This window comes from Alligator mississippiensis, chromosome 1 (assembly GCF_030867095.1).
Source record: "Alligator mississippiensis isolate rAllMis1 chromosome 1, rAllMis1, whole genome shotgun sequence".
Classification (NCBI taxonomy): domain Eukaryota; kingdom Metazoa; phylum Chordata; order Crocodylia; family Alligatoridae; genus Alligator; species Alligator mississippiensis.
In genome coordinates, this window is record NC_081824.1 from 436,515,399 (window position 1) to 436,532,460 (window position 17,062).

At 41.3% G+C, this 17,062-nt stretch overlaps 1 protein-coding gene across 1 annotated transcript in view; it reads right to left on the minus strand.

Moving 5' to 3' along the window:
• DDX10 (DEAD-box helicase 10) overlaps positions 1 to 17,062 on the minus strand; it is a 337,218-nt gene that overhangs the window by 131,801 nt on the left and 188,355 nt on the right. The window contains exon 15 of the mRNA XM_014600713.3: positions 16,729 to 16,890. Coding sequence (XP_014456199.1) covers positions 16,729 to 16,890 — 162 coding nt within the window. The remainder of the gene's footprint in view (positions 1 to 16,728; positions 16,891 to 17,062) is intronic.

Sequence of the window (17,062 nt, forward strand, 5' to 3'; positions counted from 1 at the left end):
TACAAATCAACAAAGTCAAGCAAGAAGGAGCCATTTCAGTCACTATCTTTCTGAACATAAGCACATATTAATGTTTTTAATTTTTCAATATTTGCTTTATAATTAGAAAACAGTTTATATGAAAAAACAGGACTACAAAAACCCAATAATGTCCAACCAAAGGATAAAATTGAATTGTATGATTAAGCTTTGTTTGAAAAATATGTTTACTCTAGCAGAAAAATAGAAAAGAAATAAAGAAACAGGCTGCCACTGTGCAATTAGCTTCTTTTTAAGAAGAAAGGTTTTCCTTTCACATGTATACAAGAAAGACCTGATTCTGAAGGTTTAATTCTGTGCTCAAGAATACACTGTGGGTGCCAATGCTTATATAAGAAATCTGACTGATATGGTTTACCAATCAGGTAGACACATACACCTGCCATAAATTGTGGCATTTGCATCCACAATTAATCACAAGTGCAAAGATGGTTCAGAGGAAAAAAATATATTTGGAAGTCCCTATTAAAAACCAGCCTAACAGAAAACAGCATTACATTAGTTACCATAGTTTTCTTTACAAAGCAAAAAAGGAAAGGAAATTGCTTGGAGAAATAGAGCTACAAAAATCTACTTCCAAACAAAATACTCACCACTATAACAACTGCTCCTGCTCAAAATTGCAGAAAGATTGCAAAAGACTGGGAGATTTATCATCATGTCAAAATTGTAGTGGCTAGTGGGATTTCAGCTGTCCTCAGGGCTTCTGATCTAGTCAAAACTTTGAAGACACACTGTACTTCCTATGTTTTTTAATAGCACAGCCAACATCACATCTGGGGCTCTGTCCAAAAAATTTAAATGACAGAAAGAAACCCGAAATACACAGAAGAAGGGATTTCAGACAAAATGATGAGTAAGTGCTTTGTAAACAGGAAACTATCTTCTTTGTCCCATTTGAGAAGAGACATTTTAAGAACTCTCAAAAAGATATCTTCATTATTCTTTATTATTTGCTTGCCTAAGATCACAGAACTGCTTTGTTTCCTTATTGCTCTTTTCTTCCCTTTCTTCCCCCAGACAAATGAACAACAAGTTTGGAAAGAAGATATGGAACATCACACTTTCAGAAAATGCAAGGTCTGATGCTAAGAGAAGGTTTTGCACTATGAAACCCAAACCTCATAAAGCTACTCCATGCTGTTGATTAAATTACATATGCAAAGAATACCACTGATAGGCAAAATCATACAATTCAGTAATAATCTTTACTAATGTCATAACAATTTGCATGCTTTGAGCTTCATTTTTAATTGGACATGTTTGTAAATTATTTTGAGTTTCATAATTTATAGTTTCATAGTAGCTAGGGTCAGGAGGGACCTGAACAGATCATCTAGCCTGACCCCCTGCCACAGGCAGGAATGAATGCTGGGTTCACAAGACCCCAGACAGGTGATCATCCAACCTCCTTTTGAATTTGCCCAAGGTAGGGGCGAGGACCACTTCCCTGGGAAGTTGGTTCCAGATTTTGGCCACCCTAACTGTAAAATATTGCCTTCTGATCTCTAACCTAAACCTATTCTCCATCAGCTTATTACCATTGTTCCTTGTCACCCCAGGTGGTGCTGGGGAGAAAAGGGCTCTACCTATCTGCTGTTGATCTCCCCTGAGTTCTTGTGGTGGAAACCATTATAGGAATGCAAACAACACAAGCCCATTTTACAGATAAGGAAATTGAAGCACAGAGGGTTAAAGTGACTTATTCTAAGAGCAAGGTGTCAAAATGTACCTACCCTCCTCCTCTGGACCAGATCCCCCCCCACCCCCCTCCCCCGCTGCTGGCCACACACGCAAAATTCCCAGCCTCTCAGATGGAGCAGCTCCTTGGGCTGAATCTAGCCTCAGAGTCTCAGACATATAGGAAAAGTGAAGAAGAATAAGCCGGTATGGCAGGGAGTCATTTGTGTGGCATTTCCTGCGGGCTGCCCTACCACCGGCAGTCCCACCACACCAACCAACCCCAGCAGGATGCAGTTTCAGATCTTACCCAGGACCAGTGGCAGATCAGCCTGCCCTGTCCTAGAGCTCTCTCCAGTTTTCCCTCAGTGTACACCTCCTCTCATCTAGAAGACTTCTCTCTTCTCTGGCCTCTAGTTCTCCTTCAAGCTCACCATGGCCCCTGTTCAGCCGTATGCCCAGTCCCATGCATCTCAACTTTCAGGTGGCTCTACTCACCCCCGTCATATGAGTTGAGATGGATCCGGCTCCCACCTCTCACCAGTGGTCCCCCACTCTAGGGACCTTTGCCTGTCTAGGCCAGGCCCTGCTCTCTGGCCAGTCAGGGCACCAGGCCCTCTATGACACTGACCTACCCCTTGCGGTGGGCACCTTTGCCCTTTAGCCCCTCCTGGGCCAGTCAAGGTGGTACAATGCCTCCCTGGCCATCTGCCCTCTGACTCTCTCTGGGCCTCACTCTCAAAGCCATATACCCTTACATTGGTTCTGGGGCCTCAAGTGCCTCATATTCTTCACCCTCCGCACTCTCCCAGTACCCCTTTTTCCTGGCATTGCTCTACTTATGCCCCGGCCACTGAGCTCCGTAGGCCTAGTCTAATTCATCTGGTGGCCCACTGCCCTGGCCAGGCAGACACCATTCTCTCTGGCCCATGGGGTACTCTCTGGGGTCCTGGTCGCATGGTTCCACTTTCTCCATCCCAGCCAGGCTAGGGACCCTCTGGGGATCCCCTGGTATCTCCTCCATCCGCAAGAGTTCCTAACCTTCCCTCCAGTTATTCCAGGAGTTGCAGGCCTCAAACTGTGTTTTGCGACTCCTTCAGCTCCCCTGATGTAACTCCTAGACAGCAGCCCTCTGCCTGAGCTGGAGCCCTAACCCAGCCCAGGCTCCTTAGGCAGCTTCCTGCCCTGCAGTAGCATAAGGTTTTTTTATTGGCACCATTTGCCTGCCTCCCAAGTAGCAGGCTGCTCTAATGAGGCCTGGGTTTGCTGACTAACTTTAAAGTGTCAGGCACCATCAGTGCCCTGACACAGTCAGGAAAAGAACAAAATGATTGTTTTCAAGTCCAATGCTTCAAAGCCCTGTACATACATTAAATGAACCTTTAAAAAGCTGCAGTTGTAAGTAAAGAAAAAAGGGGAAGCAGACAGTAGAAACTGATAAATGAAAAGGGTAAATATGGAGATATAATAAGCCAATTAAGAATGCAACTAATAAATGACAAGTTAAAACCCAAATTCTCAAGCAAAAGATGACATCCTTCCCTTTCATTCTTCATTTCATCATTTGAAAGGGGAAGGTTTTATCCACCTTACCAAATGTGTCTTATAGATAGGGAAAAAAAAGTTGAAGGATTTTAATTTGACTAAGCAATGACAACAGGCAATCTGGCTTAAACATATATATACTGTCTGTTACAAATAGCTTTTTAATAAGAAAAAGGTGTTCAATTATGGTCACTAAAATATACAATCATATTAATAACATTCTTCATGGTGTTGACTTCAGTACAACTCCCTATGAGCCTGATTCTGAGCCCAAAGAAGTCAATAGGAGAACTTCCACTACATTCACAAACCTTTGGATTAAGCTCTCAATACATACAGAGAGAAATTTATCATTAGATGCCTTTACCTTTTTTCAATGGAGTTAGAACAGAGATCAACTGGACTTTAAGTGACAACTGCCATGACTCTGATCTCTAAATCCTCAAAGCAGTAAAAAAAAGTAATCTGGATTACTGATATGTAGAATCAATGGAAGCTGCATACCTGACACCCTAACACAACACACTGAAATTGTTTGCTTTTATATTTTTTGTAGTCAACTGGAAGAAATTTTCTGATCAATATACAAAAGTAGTACTTCAATGGAGAGATGACTAAATGTCTCCATCATGCATGAAATATGACCACGCTATGTATACATACAAGTACATACAAATGGCAGACAAGGTTCCTTGGGTGAATCTGATATCTTTTATTATAGGAAGAGCACACACCAACTGCTGAAACTTCCTTAGCCTGGCGAACGGTTTTTGAACCCGAAAGCTCGCTTAATAACTACTCTCCAACTATTTGGGTTGGTCTAATAAAAGATATCAGATTCACCCAAGGAACCTTGTCTGCCTATGTCCTTAGACCAACACGGCTACAACCTACAAATGGCATACAAATGGCATGCACTGATTTTTGTCCACAAATGTAAGAATTACAACAGTCAATCTAGATAAAAAATATATAATCTTAACAAGGAAGTTAAGATTATATATTACCCCTTTCAGTTATCAGGCACTTAACATTTGATCAGAGTAAAAGTAGTATGGATCTTGATCTGATAGCCAATGGGCAGCTTCAAGACCCACTGGTACTAATGACGCTTCGCAACTTGTACAACTGTCCCTTTTTATCCTCTCACTGGAGAATGCACATGTGGATGCATGTTTTCCCTCAAAGCATACATCTACAGGACACTTTAAACAGCACAAGTGCATGGCATAAATGGCTTAAGAGAAATCTGAACCTCAGAGACCCAATTCCTTGAGCCAAGTGCAAATTGTGCTCTTAGTTTTTTATTTACGTACTACTCAGAGTCAGTGTGTTTGCTTGCAGTAGTTTTCTGGCCTTAAAGTCTGAACCAAAGCCAACGGAAAGATTCCAGCTTACTTCAGCGCGTTTCAATTCATAGGCCTGGGAGGGATGTGCCAGGCAATCAAGTGCAATCCCTCACTATCACAACAATCACGTCATTTAACCCCACTCACAAAAAAGCTCTCTTCTTTTATGTTCCAGCATAAATTTATTCATGGACAATTCATATCCACTTGTTTTTATATCAACAGGTTCTTCAGCTGAAACATGCTTCCCTTACAGCATGAGGAGAAACACCAGGGAATTTGAAGAGATTGATCACACCTCTTTCTCTACCATCATTTCGCTAGGCCAAACACCTGATCTCCTTTAGTCTGGTTTCATAACACACTGCGCCCCACTCCGCTCCCATGGTTACCAGTATTCAGTAACATTGCTCCCCCTCAACTCTGCTGCACAAATGCCAAAGTCAATTTAGCAGTCAGACTCGAGGATAATCCCACGCTGCCAGTGCACTGGGACCCACCAATAGCTCAGTTCCCCTCAAGACACCCTTTTTAAAACCCTTTGACTTTTCCTTACTTACTCAATGGCATGAAAAATGGCCAGCACAAGCACCAATCAATCACCACATCACCTCTGACCCTACCATCAGTCAACCAGGATTTAACTGGTCACGCCATTATTGGGCACTTCTCAACCATTTTCGAACTGGACAGGGTCACTGTGCCTCAAACTTGTGCCAATGGGGCCTTCGCAATGACAACAAATGCCCTCGCAGACAAATGCAAGCCATGTCCCATATTGCTGACTTGTGTCCATTTACAATGCTACCTTAGGAAAAACTCTCTCATAAGGAGGGTAGTAAAACACTGGAACAGGTTACCCAGAGAGGTGGTGGAACCTCCATCCTTGGGGGTTTTTAAGACCCAACTAGACAAAGCCTTGGCTGGGATGATCTACTTGGGGATGGGGAATGGACCAGATGACCTCCTGACGTCCCTTCCAACCTTAATTTTCTATGATTCCCCCTAGAGCAATAAATAACACGAGCTAAATGCTATAATGTAACCTTTTTTTATTTATTCATAATTAAGAAGCATGTGCCCTCCTTTCTGCTCTAGTACACAGACAATAGATTAAATGAACAGCAGCCAATGATTATATTGTACAGTAAACAGAAATCATAGGCCTCTCCATTCAAGCATCAGCTATTACAATTTTCCTCAAAGGTGAGCATGCCAAAGCAAATGCTGTTAAGGCTCTTTATTGTTCCTTTATGGCACATACAAACAACCTCTATATCCCCCTCACCTCCAAATATTTTCTTTGCTTGTTTTTCACATGGAAACATCAACCATAACAGCCTTTTTGCCAGAAACCCTTTAAAAGACCTTTAAGGGACATGGAAGATCTCACACAGCTTAAATGGCAGTTCATCCAACTTCCAACTGAGAGGGAGGGGGCAATAAGTCCTCAGTTAAACCCTTTCACTCTTAAGTTAAGTGACACTCCTTTATTTTTTTTTCTCTTTTATTGATTTTTACTCTCTTTTCTGCTCATCACCCTTCCTCTTCCCAGTCCAGCTAAATTCTTTGGTTTCAGTCCTAAACGCTCCGATCATTCCCAACCTCAATCCCTTCATACTTAACTTCAGTACAGGTACACCCCTGGGAAAAGTGTTTTGGACCCGCTCCCATCCATGCACTTCAACCAGGGTGCAGGCCCACTGAAATAAAATAAATTACTAGCATGCATTAAGAGCCCTTCACATACTCAAACTCAAGTGTTTTGCTGCGTCAGGCCATAGCTGCATTAGCCTTTTTTATTATAACATTTACAAAAAGCATCGTATTACTATTCTTAAAAATGGTCTTTAACAACAAACAATTTCTATAAGCACTGTACATTTGTATGAATCTCAGTGAATGCAAGATGGCTAGGTCCTGTACAAGTAACCTGCTTTGCTTCTTATTCATTCCAATTTGCTTTTGTATCAGTCAGTAAAAATTCACAAAAGCTCAGGAGCAGGTCCCCCTGGTGGGTCTAAGGCCTAACATCTAAAAAAACAAAGCATCTTCAAAACAAACAGTCCTCTGTGACCTAATACAGTCTCTTACTGCTGCATTTTAAAAAGGAAAACTTAGATTATGCAAATAGATCTGAGTTTTGAAGTCTAATATCCTACCTGCAGCCATTTACAGATGCTTCACAGGACGCAAAATAATCCAATTCATTCACTGTGCAATGCTGTATATAAGGGAAAGAAATTCCTTTTCCAGCAATTAGCCAACCTGTTTATCTGATCTTGCCACTCCTCTCTTAGCCACCATCAGAACCAGTGTTACTGAATATAAACTCAAGCTACACAACTGGACCCTGGCCTGCAGCTATGACCCACAATAAACTATGCAAAAAAGTATTTTATTCTGTTATAAATGTACCTATCAATATCACTACAGCCCTTCTTTCTGATTTTATAGGAAAGTGGTAAAAAAAAATAAAAAATCAAGGATTGATGCATTGTTTCTTGTATTATTATGTCATTCATATATCCATCAGTCAAGACAAGTAACTTCTTCAAAGTTAAGTAATTTTACATTTTACCATCACAAACAGGTTTCAAACAGTCTCTCTGACTGTGAAATAGTGTCTCCTAATGTCCAGCCTGAACCTACTCGCAAACAACTTACGGCCGTTATTCCTTGTTACTCCGGGAGGTGCACGGATGAACAGGGTCTCTCCCATTTTCCGCTGGTCCCCCCTGGTAAGTTTGTAGACGGCCACCAGGTCCCCTCTCAGCCTTCTCTTGTGGAGGCTGAACAGGTTCAGGTCCTGTAATCTCTCCTCGTAGGGTCTGCCCTGCTGTCCTGGATCATGCGAGTGGCCCACCTCTGGACTCAGGGCACAAGGGGTGACAATCCCCACAAGAAGCAAGAGTGCCCAAAAGCCTCCCTGGCTCACCAAAGATGTCTGGGAATGCCTGGTTGCCAAAAAAGCAGCGTACACTCGGTGGAAGGCAAGGGCTATCACCAAAGAGGAGTATACCTCCAGCGCTTGGGCTTGTAGGGGGGCTGTTAGGAAAGCTAAGGCAGATACGGAACTAGGGCTAGCATCAAGGATCAAAGACAACAAAAAGTCCTTTTTTAAATACATAGGGAGTACCAGGTAACGTGGGGCCCCTGCAGGATATGCTAGGCAATCTGGTGGTTGCACCAGAGGAAAAGGCAGACCTTTTTAACAATTTCTTTGCCTCCATTTTTTTGTGCAGGGATCAGGACTCCCCCACTGACATTCAGGATGGACTCAGGGGAGACTGACAGGCCTAGGGTCGGGGAGGACCAAGTTAGGGAACTTCTGGAGGGGCTGGACGTGTTCAAATCAGCAAGTCCAGATGCTCTCCACCCCAGGGTGTTGAGGGAATTGGCAGGGGTTATTGAGGGGCCCCTGGCATGGCTTTACGAGCACTCGTGGTGCTCTGGCCAGGTGCCAGACTGGAAGAGAGCCAATGTGGTGCCCCTCTCTTCCACTGGGTGTACGCCTCTTTTTTTGGCTTTCAGGTGTTCCTGAATGCCTTTAGTGAGCCAGGGGGGCTTTTGAGCACTCTTGCTCCCTTTGATTCTCGTTGCGACTGTCACCCCTTGGGCACAGTGGATCATCTCCTTAAGGAACGACCACTCATCTTGGACACCCAGTTCCCCAACTCTTCAGGACCCCAGTGCCTCTTCTACCAATCTCAACTCATTGAAGTTGGCCCCCTTGAAGTCAAGGGCTACTGCCTTACTCAAGCCCTTGACACCCTCTGCTGTATGGTGAATTCCAGTAGGCGATGATCACTGTCAGCCAGGTGGTCAAGAACCTGGAGTCCCCTCACCAAGTCATTGCCTGTGGCCAGAACCAGGTCCAGGAGGGTAAATCCCCCCTTAGTCTTCTCTTCTCCAGACTAAATAAACCCAGTTACCTCAGCCTCTACTCAGAAATCATGTTCCCCAGCCCCCTAACCATTTCCATTACCCTCCGCTGGACTCTCTCCAACGTGTCCATATCCTTTGTATAGTGAGGGTCCAAAACTGGACACAGCACTCCAGATGTGGCTTCACCAATGCCAAATGGAAAGAATCACTTCCTTCAATCTACTGGCAACGCTCCTACTAATGCAACCCAAGATGTCTGTAGCTTTCCTTGCAACAAGAGCACACTGTTGGCTCATATTCAGCTTACTGTCCTCTGTAACCCGCAGGCCCTTTTCTGCAGAGCTGCTGCATAGCCAGTTGGTTCTCAGCCTGTACCAATGCATGGGATTGGTCCATCCTAAGTGCAGGACTTTGCACTTGTCCTTATTGAAACTCATGAGATTTCTTTTGGTCCAATCTTTTAAATGTGTTAAGTTTCCTCTGAATCCTAGCTCTACCCTCTAGCGTATCAACTACTTTCTCCCCAGCTTGGTATCCTCTGCAAACTTGCTGAGGGTGCAATCCTTCCCATCTTCCAGGTTACTGATGAATATATTGAACAAAACCAGCCCCAGGATTGACCCCTGGGGCACACCACTTGATACCAGCTACCAACCAGATATCAAGCCATTGACTACTACCCTCTAAGCCTGACAGTCTAGCCAGTTTTCTATCCACTTTACAGTCCATTCATCCAGCCCGTATTTCCTTAGCTTGCCTACAAGAATGTTGTGGGAGACCATATCAAAAAGCCTTGCTAAAATCAAGGTACACCATACCCACTGGTCCCCCCGGATCCACAGAGCCAGTCACCCCATTATAGAAAGCAATCAGGTTGGTCAGGCATGACCGTGAATCCATGCTGACTGTTCCTGATCTCATCCTTCTCCTCCAAGTACTTAGAAATGGATTCCTTAAGGATCTGCTCCATGGTTTTTCCAGGGACTGAGGTGAGACTGATCAGTCTGTGGTCCCTGGATCCTCCTTCTTCCCTTTCTAAAAGATGGGCACACTCATCTGGGACCTCTCCTAATCGTCACAAGTTTTCAGAGACGATGGCCAGTGGCTCTGCAACCACATCAGCCAACTAACTCCCTCAGGACCCTGGAGTGCATTGCACCTGGCACCATGGACTTGTACACAGCCAACTTTCTAAATAGTCCCTAACCTGTTCTTTCACCATGGTTGGTTGTTCACCTCTTCCCCAAATTGTTCTGCCAGGTGAAGTACTCTGGGACCTGATCTTGCCTGTTAAGACTGAGGTGAAAAAGGCATTCAGTACTTCAGCCTTTTCTGTATCATCTGTTACTAGGACGCCTTCCCCATTTACTAAAGGACCCACACTTTCCCTGATCTTCCTCTTGTTGCTGACATACTTGTTGAAACCCTTCTTGCTACCCTTCACATCCCTTGCTAGCTGCAATTTCAACTGTGTTTTGGCCTTCCTGATTTCATCCCTGCATGCCTGAGCAATAATCTTATACTACTCTCTAGTAATTTCTCCATGTTTCCATTTCATGTAAACTTCCTTTTTGTGTTTTCACTCATTGAAAAGTTTCCAGCTAAGTAAAACTAGTTGGTCTTCTGCCATACCTGCTAGTTTTCCTGCACATTGGGATGGTTTGTTCCTGCACTCTCTGTAAGGTATCTTTAAAGTACAGCCAGCTCTCCTGGACTTCTCTCCCCCTCAAACTGTTTCCCAAGAGATACCGCCCATGAGTTCCCTGAGTGAGTCAAAGTCTACTTTTCTGAAGTCCAGGGTACATACTCTGCTGCTCTCCCTCCTTCCTTTCCTCAGGATCCTGAACTCAATCATCTCGTGGTCACTGCTGCCCAAGTTGCCATCCACTAGCACATTCCCTACCAATTCTTCCTTGTTTGTGAGCAGCTGGTGAAGAAAAACATGGCCCTTAGTTGGCCTCTCCAGCACTTGCACCAGGAAGTTTTCCCAACACTCTCAAAAAACTTTTTGGATAGCCTGTATTGCCCTCCCAGCAGATGTCAGAGTGATTGAAGTCCTCCATGAGAACCAGGACCTGTGATCAGGAACCTTCCACTAGCTATCTGAAGAAAGTTGAATTTATCATATCCACCTGTTCTGGTGGTCTAAAGCAGACACCCACCACAACATCACTCTTGTTTTTTTCCCCTCTGGCCCTAACCTAGAGACTTTCAAAAGGCCTATCTCCGGTTTCATACTACAGCTTTGAGCAATCATGCAGCTCTTTTACATAAAGAGCAACTCCTCCTCCTCTTCTCTGCTGCCTGTCCTTCCTAAACAGTTTGTACTCATCCATGACAGAGCCCTGTAGTCACTTCTGATCTGCTCAGGGTAACCCCAGCAGTATCACTGGTGCCCAAGTGGATGAGCAGTATGGGGTAGTAGTCAGAGGCCCAGATGAGTCTCAGTAATGCTTCTGTGACATCTTGGATCTGGTTTCCGGGCAAGCAGTATATGCCCCCAGATCTGCACAGCGTAAGACGGGCGGCAGCTGCAGGGTGGAGCCAGAGCCAGCACCACGTAGGGCTTTTCTTGTTAGGAGCTGGGCTTGGAGCGGGATCTGCAGGTGCTGGAAGGAGGCTGCAGCTACCCCAAATTTTGCTATAGCTCCACTCCCAGCCCTGCACCACCACCTGGCACAGCCACAGCTGAAAGGCCCACCTCCATCCAAGCACCAGGAAAAGCTGGAGCTGTGCCAGGCAGTGGGGTGGGGCTGGGAATGGAGCTGCAGCAAAGTTGGGGTGGCTGCAGCCTCCTCCCAGAACCACCGGAGACCACTCCAAGCCCAGCCCCCAGTGAGAACAGCACCAGCTTCAGCTCCACCCTGCAGCTGTAGCCCACACTGCGCAAATCCAGGGGCATACCCCCCCCACCACCCCTCATCCTCCCGGGCTGGAAGCAGCCGTGGGAGCCGCCCCCCAACCACAAGCTGTGGCTCCATCACACACCCCCCCCCCAGCTGGGCAACGCCTGCCCCTGCCCCCACCCTCACTGTGGTGAGTATTGATCTGCCCCACTTCCCTGCTCCCTCCCCTTCCACCACACTGGACTTACCAGCTGATGGCAGTTGTATCGGATATCGGTATCAGCTGATATGCTTCTTTAAATATTGGGTATTGGTATCAGTTCCCAAAATCTATCAGCTCACACCTAATAGGAGTAAGTGTGAACATACAGCTAATGTTGTGAACTGGCCAAGATACCATGGGAACAGAGGAAGGAAAAGAATTGAGGAACTCCAAAGAGACTGCAATGAACAGTGCGGAGAGAGAAGTCAGTGAAGAAAGAAAGTTTGTTGAGAGGCACAGAAATGTGATACATGAACATGAAGAGAAAACTAGATTTTGAAAGGAAGTAATAGTATGCAATTCTGGCAAATGTTAAATTACACACAAAAGCCAACAAAATACTTAGACAGTCATGACTGAGATTTAAATGGAGTTATGACTGAATAGGGTATGCAGTTAATGTTTAAGAAATCTAAACTAAGCATGGCACAACTGTCTTTGATCTGCTTTCCCCTCTAATTTTATTATTTATTGTGCATTTTTCTTTGTTTTTTTAAGAAACAATGAAATACAGTAATTCACACTTGATCAAATTAAAAGTTAGTTTCCATCTGCTCTCTAAATTATAAAGTGTCTTAAATTCTTGGATCCTTTGTTATATATTCTGGATTCAGTGCGTCACCAGCAAAACTAAATCTGTACTGCAGAAATTGTGAATGTTTTTTGTGGGGAGAGAGAGAAAGAGCTTACTTTCAAAAATTGTTTTTATTTTGGTCATACAGCTCTAAAAAGAGAACAATTAGTCCATGTTCATTAACTATTTCTATTTAGGTCACTGCTAGACAAATATTTTCCTTAACACTGTATTCATTTTAATAACACCACTGCTCTTAATAGCACTGTTGGCATCCAGGCTGCAGGCTGAGCAACGACTTTCATCTTACTGCAAGTTCTCCAGAAAACAGCATCAATATTTCTTCAATTATCCAAACAGTACAATATCTTTGGATGAATCATATGTATTATAAGATGTTGCTGCTTGCAACTGTGCTTTGCAACTCTGCAATTCTCTTGGATAATATACTTGGTTCCTTACTGGTGTAAACCCCAAATAAGAAGGCATCAAGAAGAGACTATTCTTAGTCAAGTTAAGACAACATATTTATGGGAAATTTAACTAATAAATATCTGAAGGTGATCTTCTTTGATGATTTAAAGTCTTTATTATCCTTTGAGCCTAATTGTATTTCTACAATATTTTCCCCCCATGACTAATTTCTTGCTTCTGTAATATTAGAAAAATACATTGTACTATGAAGTGCAATTTCTGAAGAGCTTCTCTGAAATTGTAATGCTCTCCTTAATCAGCCTTATCACATTTCCCTTGTGATCATGCTATTTTCTAATTGGCATCACCCAACAACTGTTCATTCTTAGACTTGATATCTTCTATATAGATGTGGTAAACTCTAAATAAATACTGATGAGAACACCATTGATTTAGATTTTGCATTTTTTTAAGTTTTCGTCTAAATGTCCTATGTTCCTAAAACAAAGACAGCCAGTATATTTTTATTATAATATTAGTAGAAATGAAGTGCTGTCTTGTGCATAAAGACAAATCTATTCATTGATATACTTTAACTTGTAAAAATAAACAGGTTTTTATTGGAAAACTGGTAGTAAAATTATTTACTGTTCTCTTCACTCCAGTAGTAATATTTATGCACATGCAAATGTGCATAAATTCTACATGTGTGACAAACATTTCTAAAATATTAATTCCTTTTTTCCAATGTAAAGTTACCCTTCTCTTTGCACAATCTTTGAAATAAGGAAAAAAACCTTCACTGTCACATGTTGGATTCATAAGATTTCAGCTTCAGCTGATATAAGTCCGAAATGCTGAGTACCAGAAAGTTATTTATGTGGTCAAAATTACATACAGAGGATTTTTTAATAAACATTTTATTTTCACTTCCCTCCTATAACTAAAAGCTTTGCATTATATATAACCTGCTAAATCATTTTGTATAAACTTTCAACTGAATCACTTGTTTGATAAATTTTATTTAATTTGTTCACTGACTTTTAATAACCAACCTTTACAAATTATATTTCTGTCAAAGTGCCACAGAATTTCTAAACTACTTTACAGCACACACCTCAACCAATAAACCTCTTCCGTATGTTCTTGGCATACTGTACAATTTAATGACAGTTTGCAATACCTAAAAATAGATTTATGCAATTGAATTCAATGGGAGCTTTATCAGCTGAATTCTAGAGGCACAGGACAAAGTCTTTGAATAAAGCTCAGGCTGAAAAATGTACTTCCGCAACTAACTTTAAGTATCTAAGTAGCTTTGCATGACTCAAAGGTTAAAGACAGGTATAGGCTTAAGAATTTCTTAATTGGGGTCCACATGATTTAGTATCAATAAAAGATGTTCCCAATCAATAAAAATAAATTCTTAGCTTTTTACACAGCCCTTTTATGTTTTCAAGGTTCTGTCTTATGAACAGGGTTGCAGACAATGTGAAAGTGGAAAGGTATTCCCAAACAGAATGTATCCTCATACAAATGCTGCTGTCACTAAAAGTTTGTGGAATTATTTCCAAGATTGGCATTCCCACAGACAGGACCCCAGCATCAAGAATAGAAGAGGGGAATAAATTAATGAAATTTGAACCACCAAGATTTTGGTGCCTCTCACCATAATTTATAGATTATAAATCCTATCCAAGTGCTACAAACATTTGCTCAAAGTGCAAATTAAATAGACCAATACTTTTAGAAGAAAACTCACAAAACAATCTATCCTACTCAACAGTGTTATATCAGTTTCATGGTTATCAGAAGAGCTTGAACCCTGGAACTTCTGACTACAAAATGAGATAAAAACTGCCTGAGATACAAGATTAATTGCTAGCCTCTACATAGCTCAGCTATTAGAGAAGTATTTGACACATTCTTTTCAGTGGGTTACAACTCCTAAGCAGCATTAGCAGTGTGTTACTAAAGAATCCTTGTTCTATCCCTGACTCTGAAAACAAGAGTATGGTTTAGTGACTAGAGAAGAAATAAAACACATGAATTCTGAAAGGCAGTGTGATCTTAATAACTTATTTCTAAAACAAGTTGGCAACTCATACTTAACTGCTTGCAAGAAATAGGGATGGTGGTCTTAGTCAATAATAAGAATGGTGAAGCTCATGGAAATACACACCAAGGTCAGTAGAAGCAAGTCTTGAACAAATGGCTAATTTAATCCTTCCCTGCCATCTTTATTATTCCCTAAATTTTAGCTCTATCAAACTGGAAAAGTGAAACATTTCTGAACATTTGCAAGGCCATTTCAAAATCAAATTCTTTGTAACACGCAATAAATAAGTTATGAGACAAATTTTTTTCATCTTAAATTTTTTTAAAAATTCAGGGCCTTCATGCAAAGAAGTAGGGTGGTGAAGTGTTCTCCATTTCAATATTTTTGTCAATATTATTCAGATATTTTTCTACTTATTCCAGACACTCATGTATAAAAGGATAATAGTTGAGTATACCATACAAAACAGACATCATTTAGTAATGCAGGTTATTAATGAGCTTGGCATGTTTATAGTGTAGTTTGTTCTACTCACTAATAATCTATTATCTCTTCTTACTAATAGTCAAGTAATTTTTAAAAATGCAAATAAATGGCTAGTGTCAATTGCTGTCCTTTGCATTATAAGAACGAAGGTATATTGAGGGAGCAATTTATAAAGTTTTAAATCATTATATTCTGACACTAAAAATACAAAATCTTCAAAGTTTAGGTACCTGTCAATAAACCAGCTGATTGATGTGTCATAAATCAATCAATCTCTTCCTACTCATTTATTATGCTATGCTCTTGAATCTACTTTCTTTCAAATTGACCATGGTTTCACCTACAGCATGGATAATGAGTGAATTTTGTCACTCTTTGCAACTACTATTAAATAACCCACTCTTTCAAAAGCTTTTGGAGTGGCTTTTCATTACTAGCCTCAAGCAGATTTTCAAATTAAGTCTGCTTAGCCCCCACTGACTCTCAGATGAAATAGTTAAGTATCTTCATGCTATTCATAATTTTCTTCAATTCTATCCCAGAGTGGTGTGTTTAAAGATACATGCTTACCCATATCCCAGCATCCACCTTTAACCTTTTGTCATTAGGATGGAAATTAGATCAAATCAGCACTCTCAAAGATCAATACTGTGCTTTTTAAATCCTTTGAAAAGGGTAAGTGTTATGGAAGTATTAAATAATGATTGAAGATCTGAATGTTGTACACTTCCCACTACTCAAGTGACTTATAGTGACTCGATACTACTCAAGCCTTTTAATCATAGTAGCCCTTTAACAGCATGTGGTCCAACTCAATTTTTTCACACCACAGTAACTACCAGAATAACCACTGAGCACTGAAGATGTTGAGTTACATGCAGTATTACTTGAACAACTAAGCTCTCAAACCTTCTGCTTTAGTTTATGACAAATAAATGGTCCAGAAACAGTTTGCAAACCTACAGCTTGAAATTTAAGGTTTTTAGAAGCCAAAGAAGAGTCTAAGTGCAGGCATTAAAGCTTTCAAATTACAGCCAAAATGAATCATGTTATACGACATTATTTGAATAATTCATGCAAAATTTCTGACAACCCCAATAACTTCTACACAAAAAATAGTACTTTTTCCTTAGCTAAAATGTAATACTGAATGTTGGACTAAGAACAGTGTGAAGACATTTCAATGATAATCTCTCTCTGATACCTTAAACATTTGTTAAACCATATGTACTGTGCAACCTCCACTTCTATCCCCCCCCCAAACAAATTGCTTCATAAACTTATTTCCTCCACTAGCTCTTGCCAATGCTGTCAATGAATTATTGTCATCAGTTTTTTAACACTTAAATAAAAAAATTAGCATCAACATCCGGCATCTTCCAATGCTTCGCGTTATCAATCTATGCAGAATATAAATTCTTTAGGGTAAGCATTCTGTTTCTACATGTTACACATGCTGAGAACACTATTAGAATTTAGATAAATAGCATTAAGTTTACTTCTCAGTTTATTGAATAAAATTTACAGAGCCACTCAAACATTTAAAGCATTTGTTTCCACCTCAATTAGCAAAGAACTTGTCTTACCCTATGTTTTTCTTTAATTTTCTTCCTATATTCTTCTTTGTCAAATTTGTCCTCTTCCTGTAGTCTCTCTTTTGCTTTATCAAGGTCAATGCCACCAGAATCATCAGCTTCATCTGTTCTGTCCATGCTGGATTTTTGTACAGGTGGCCACTGCTGAACTAACTAGATGATGAAAGACAAAAAAGGTTAAAACCACCTGTCTATACCCAAAGCTTAGACAGTTTCCATTAATAATCCAGGAACTAGCTAAATGCTAATTATTTTTTCTGTGCTAAAGAAAAGGTTTGGTTGTGGAGGATAGTGTGTTTATATACAACAAAACAGGATATGCATT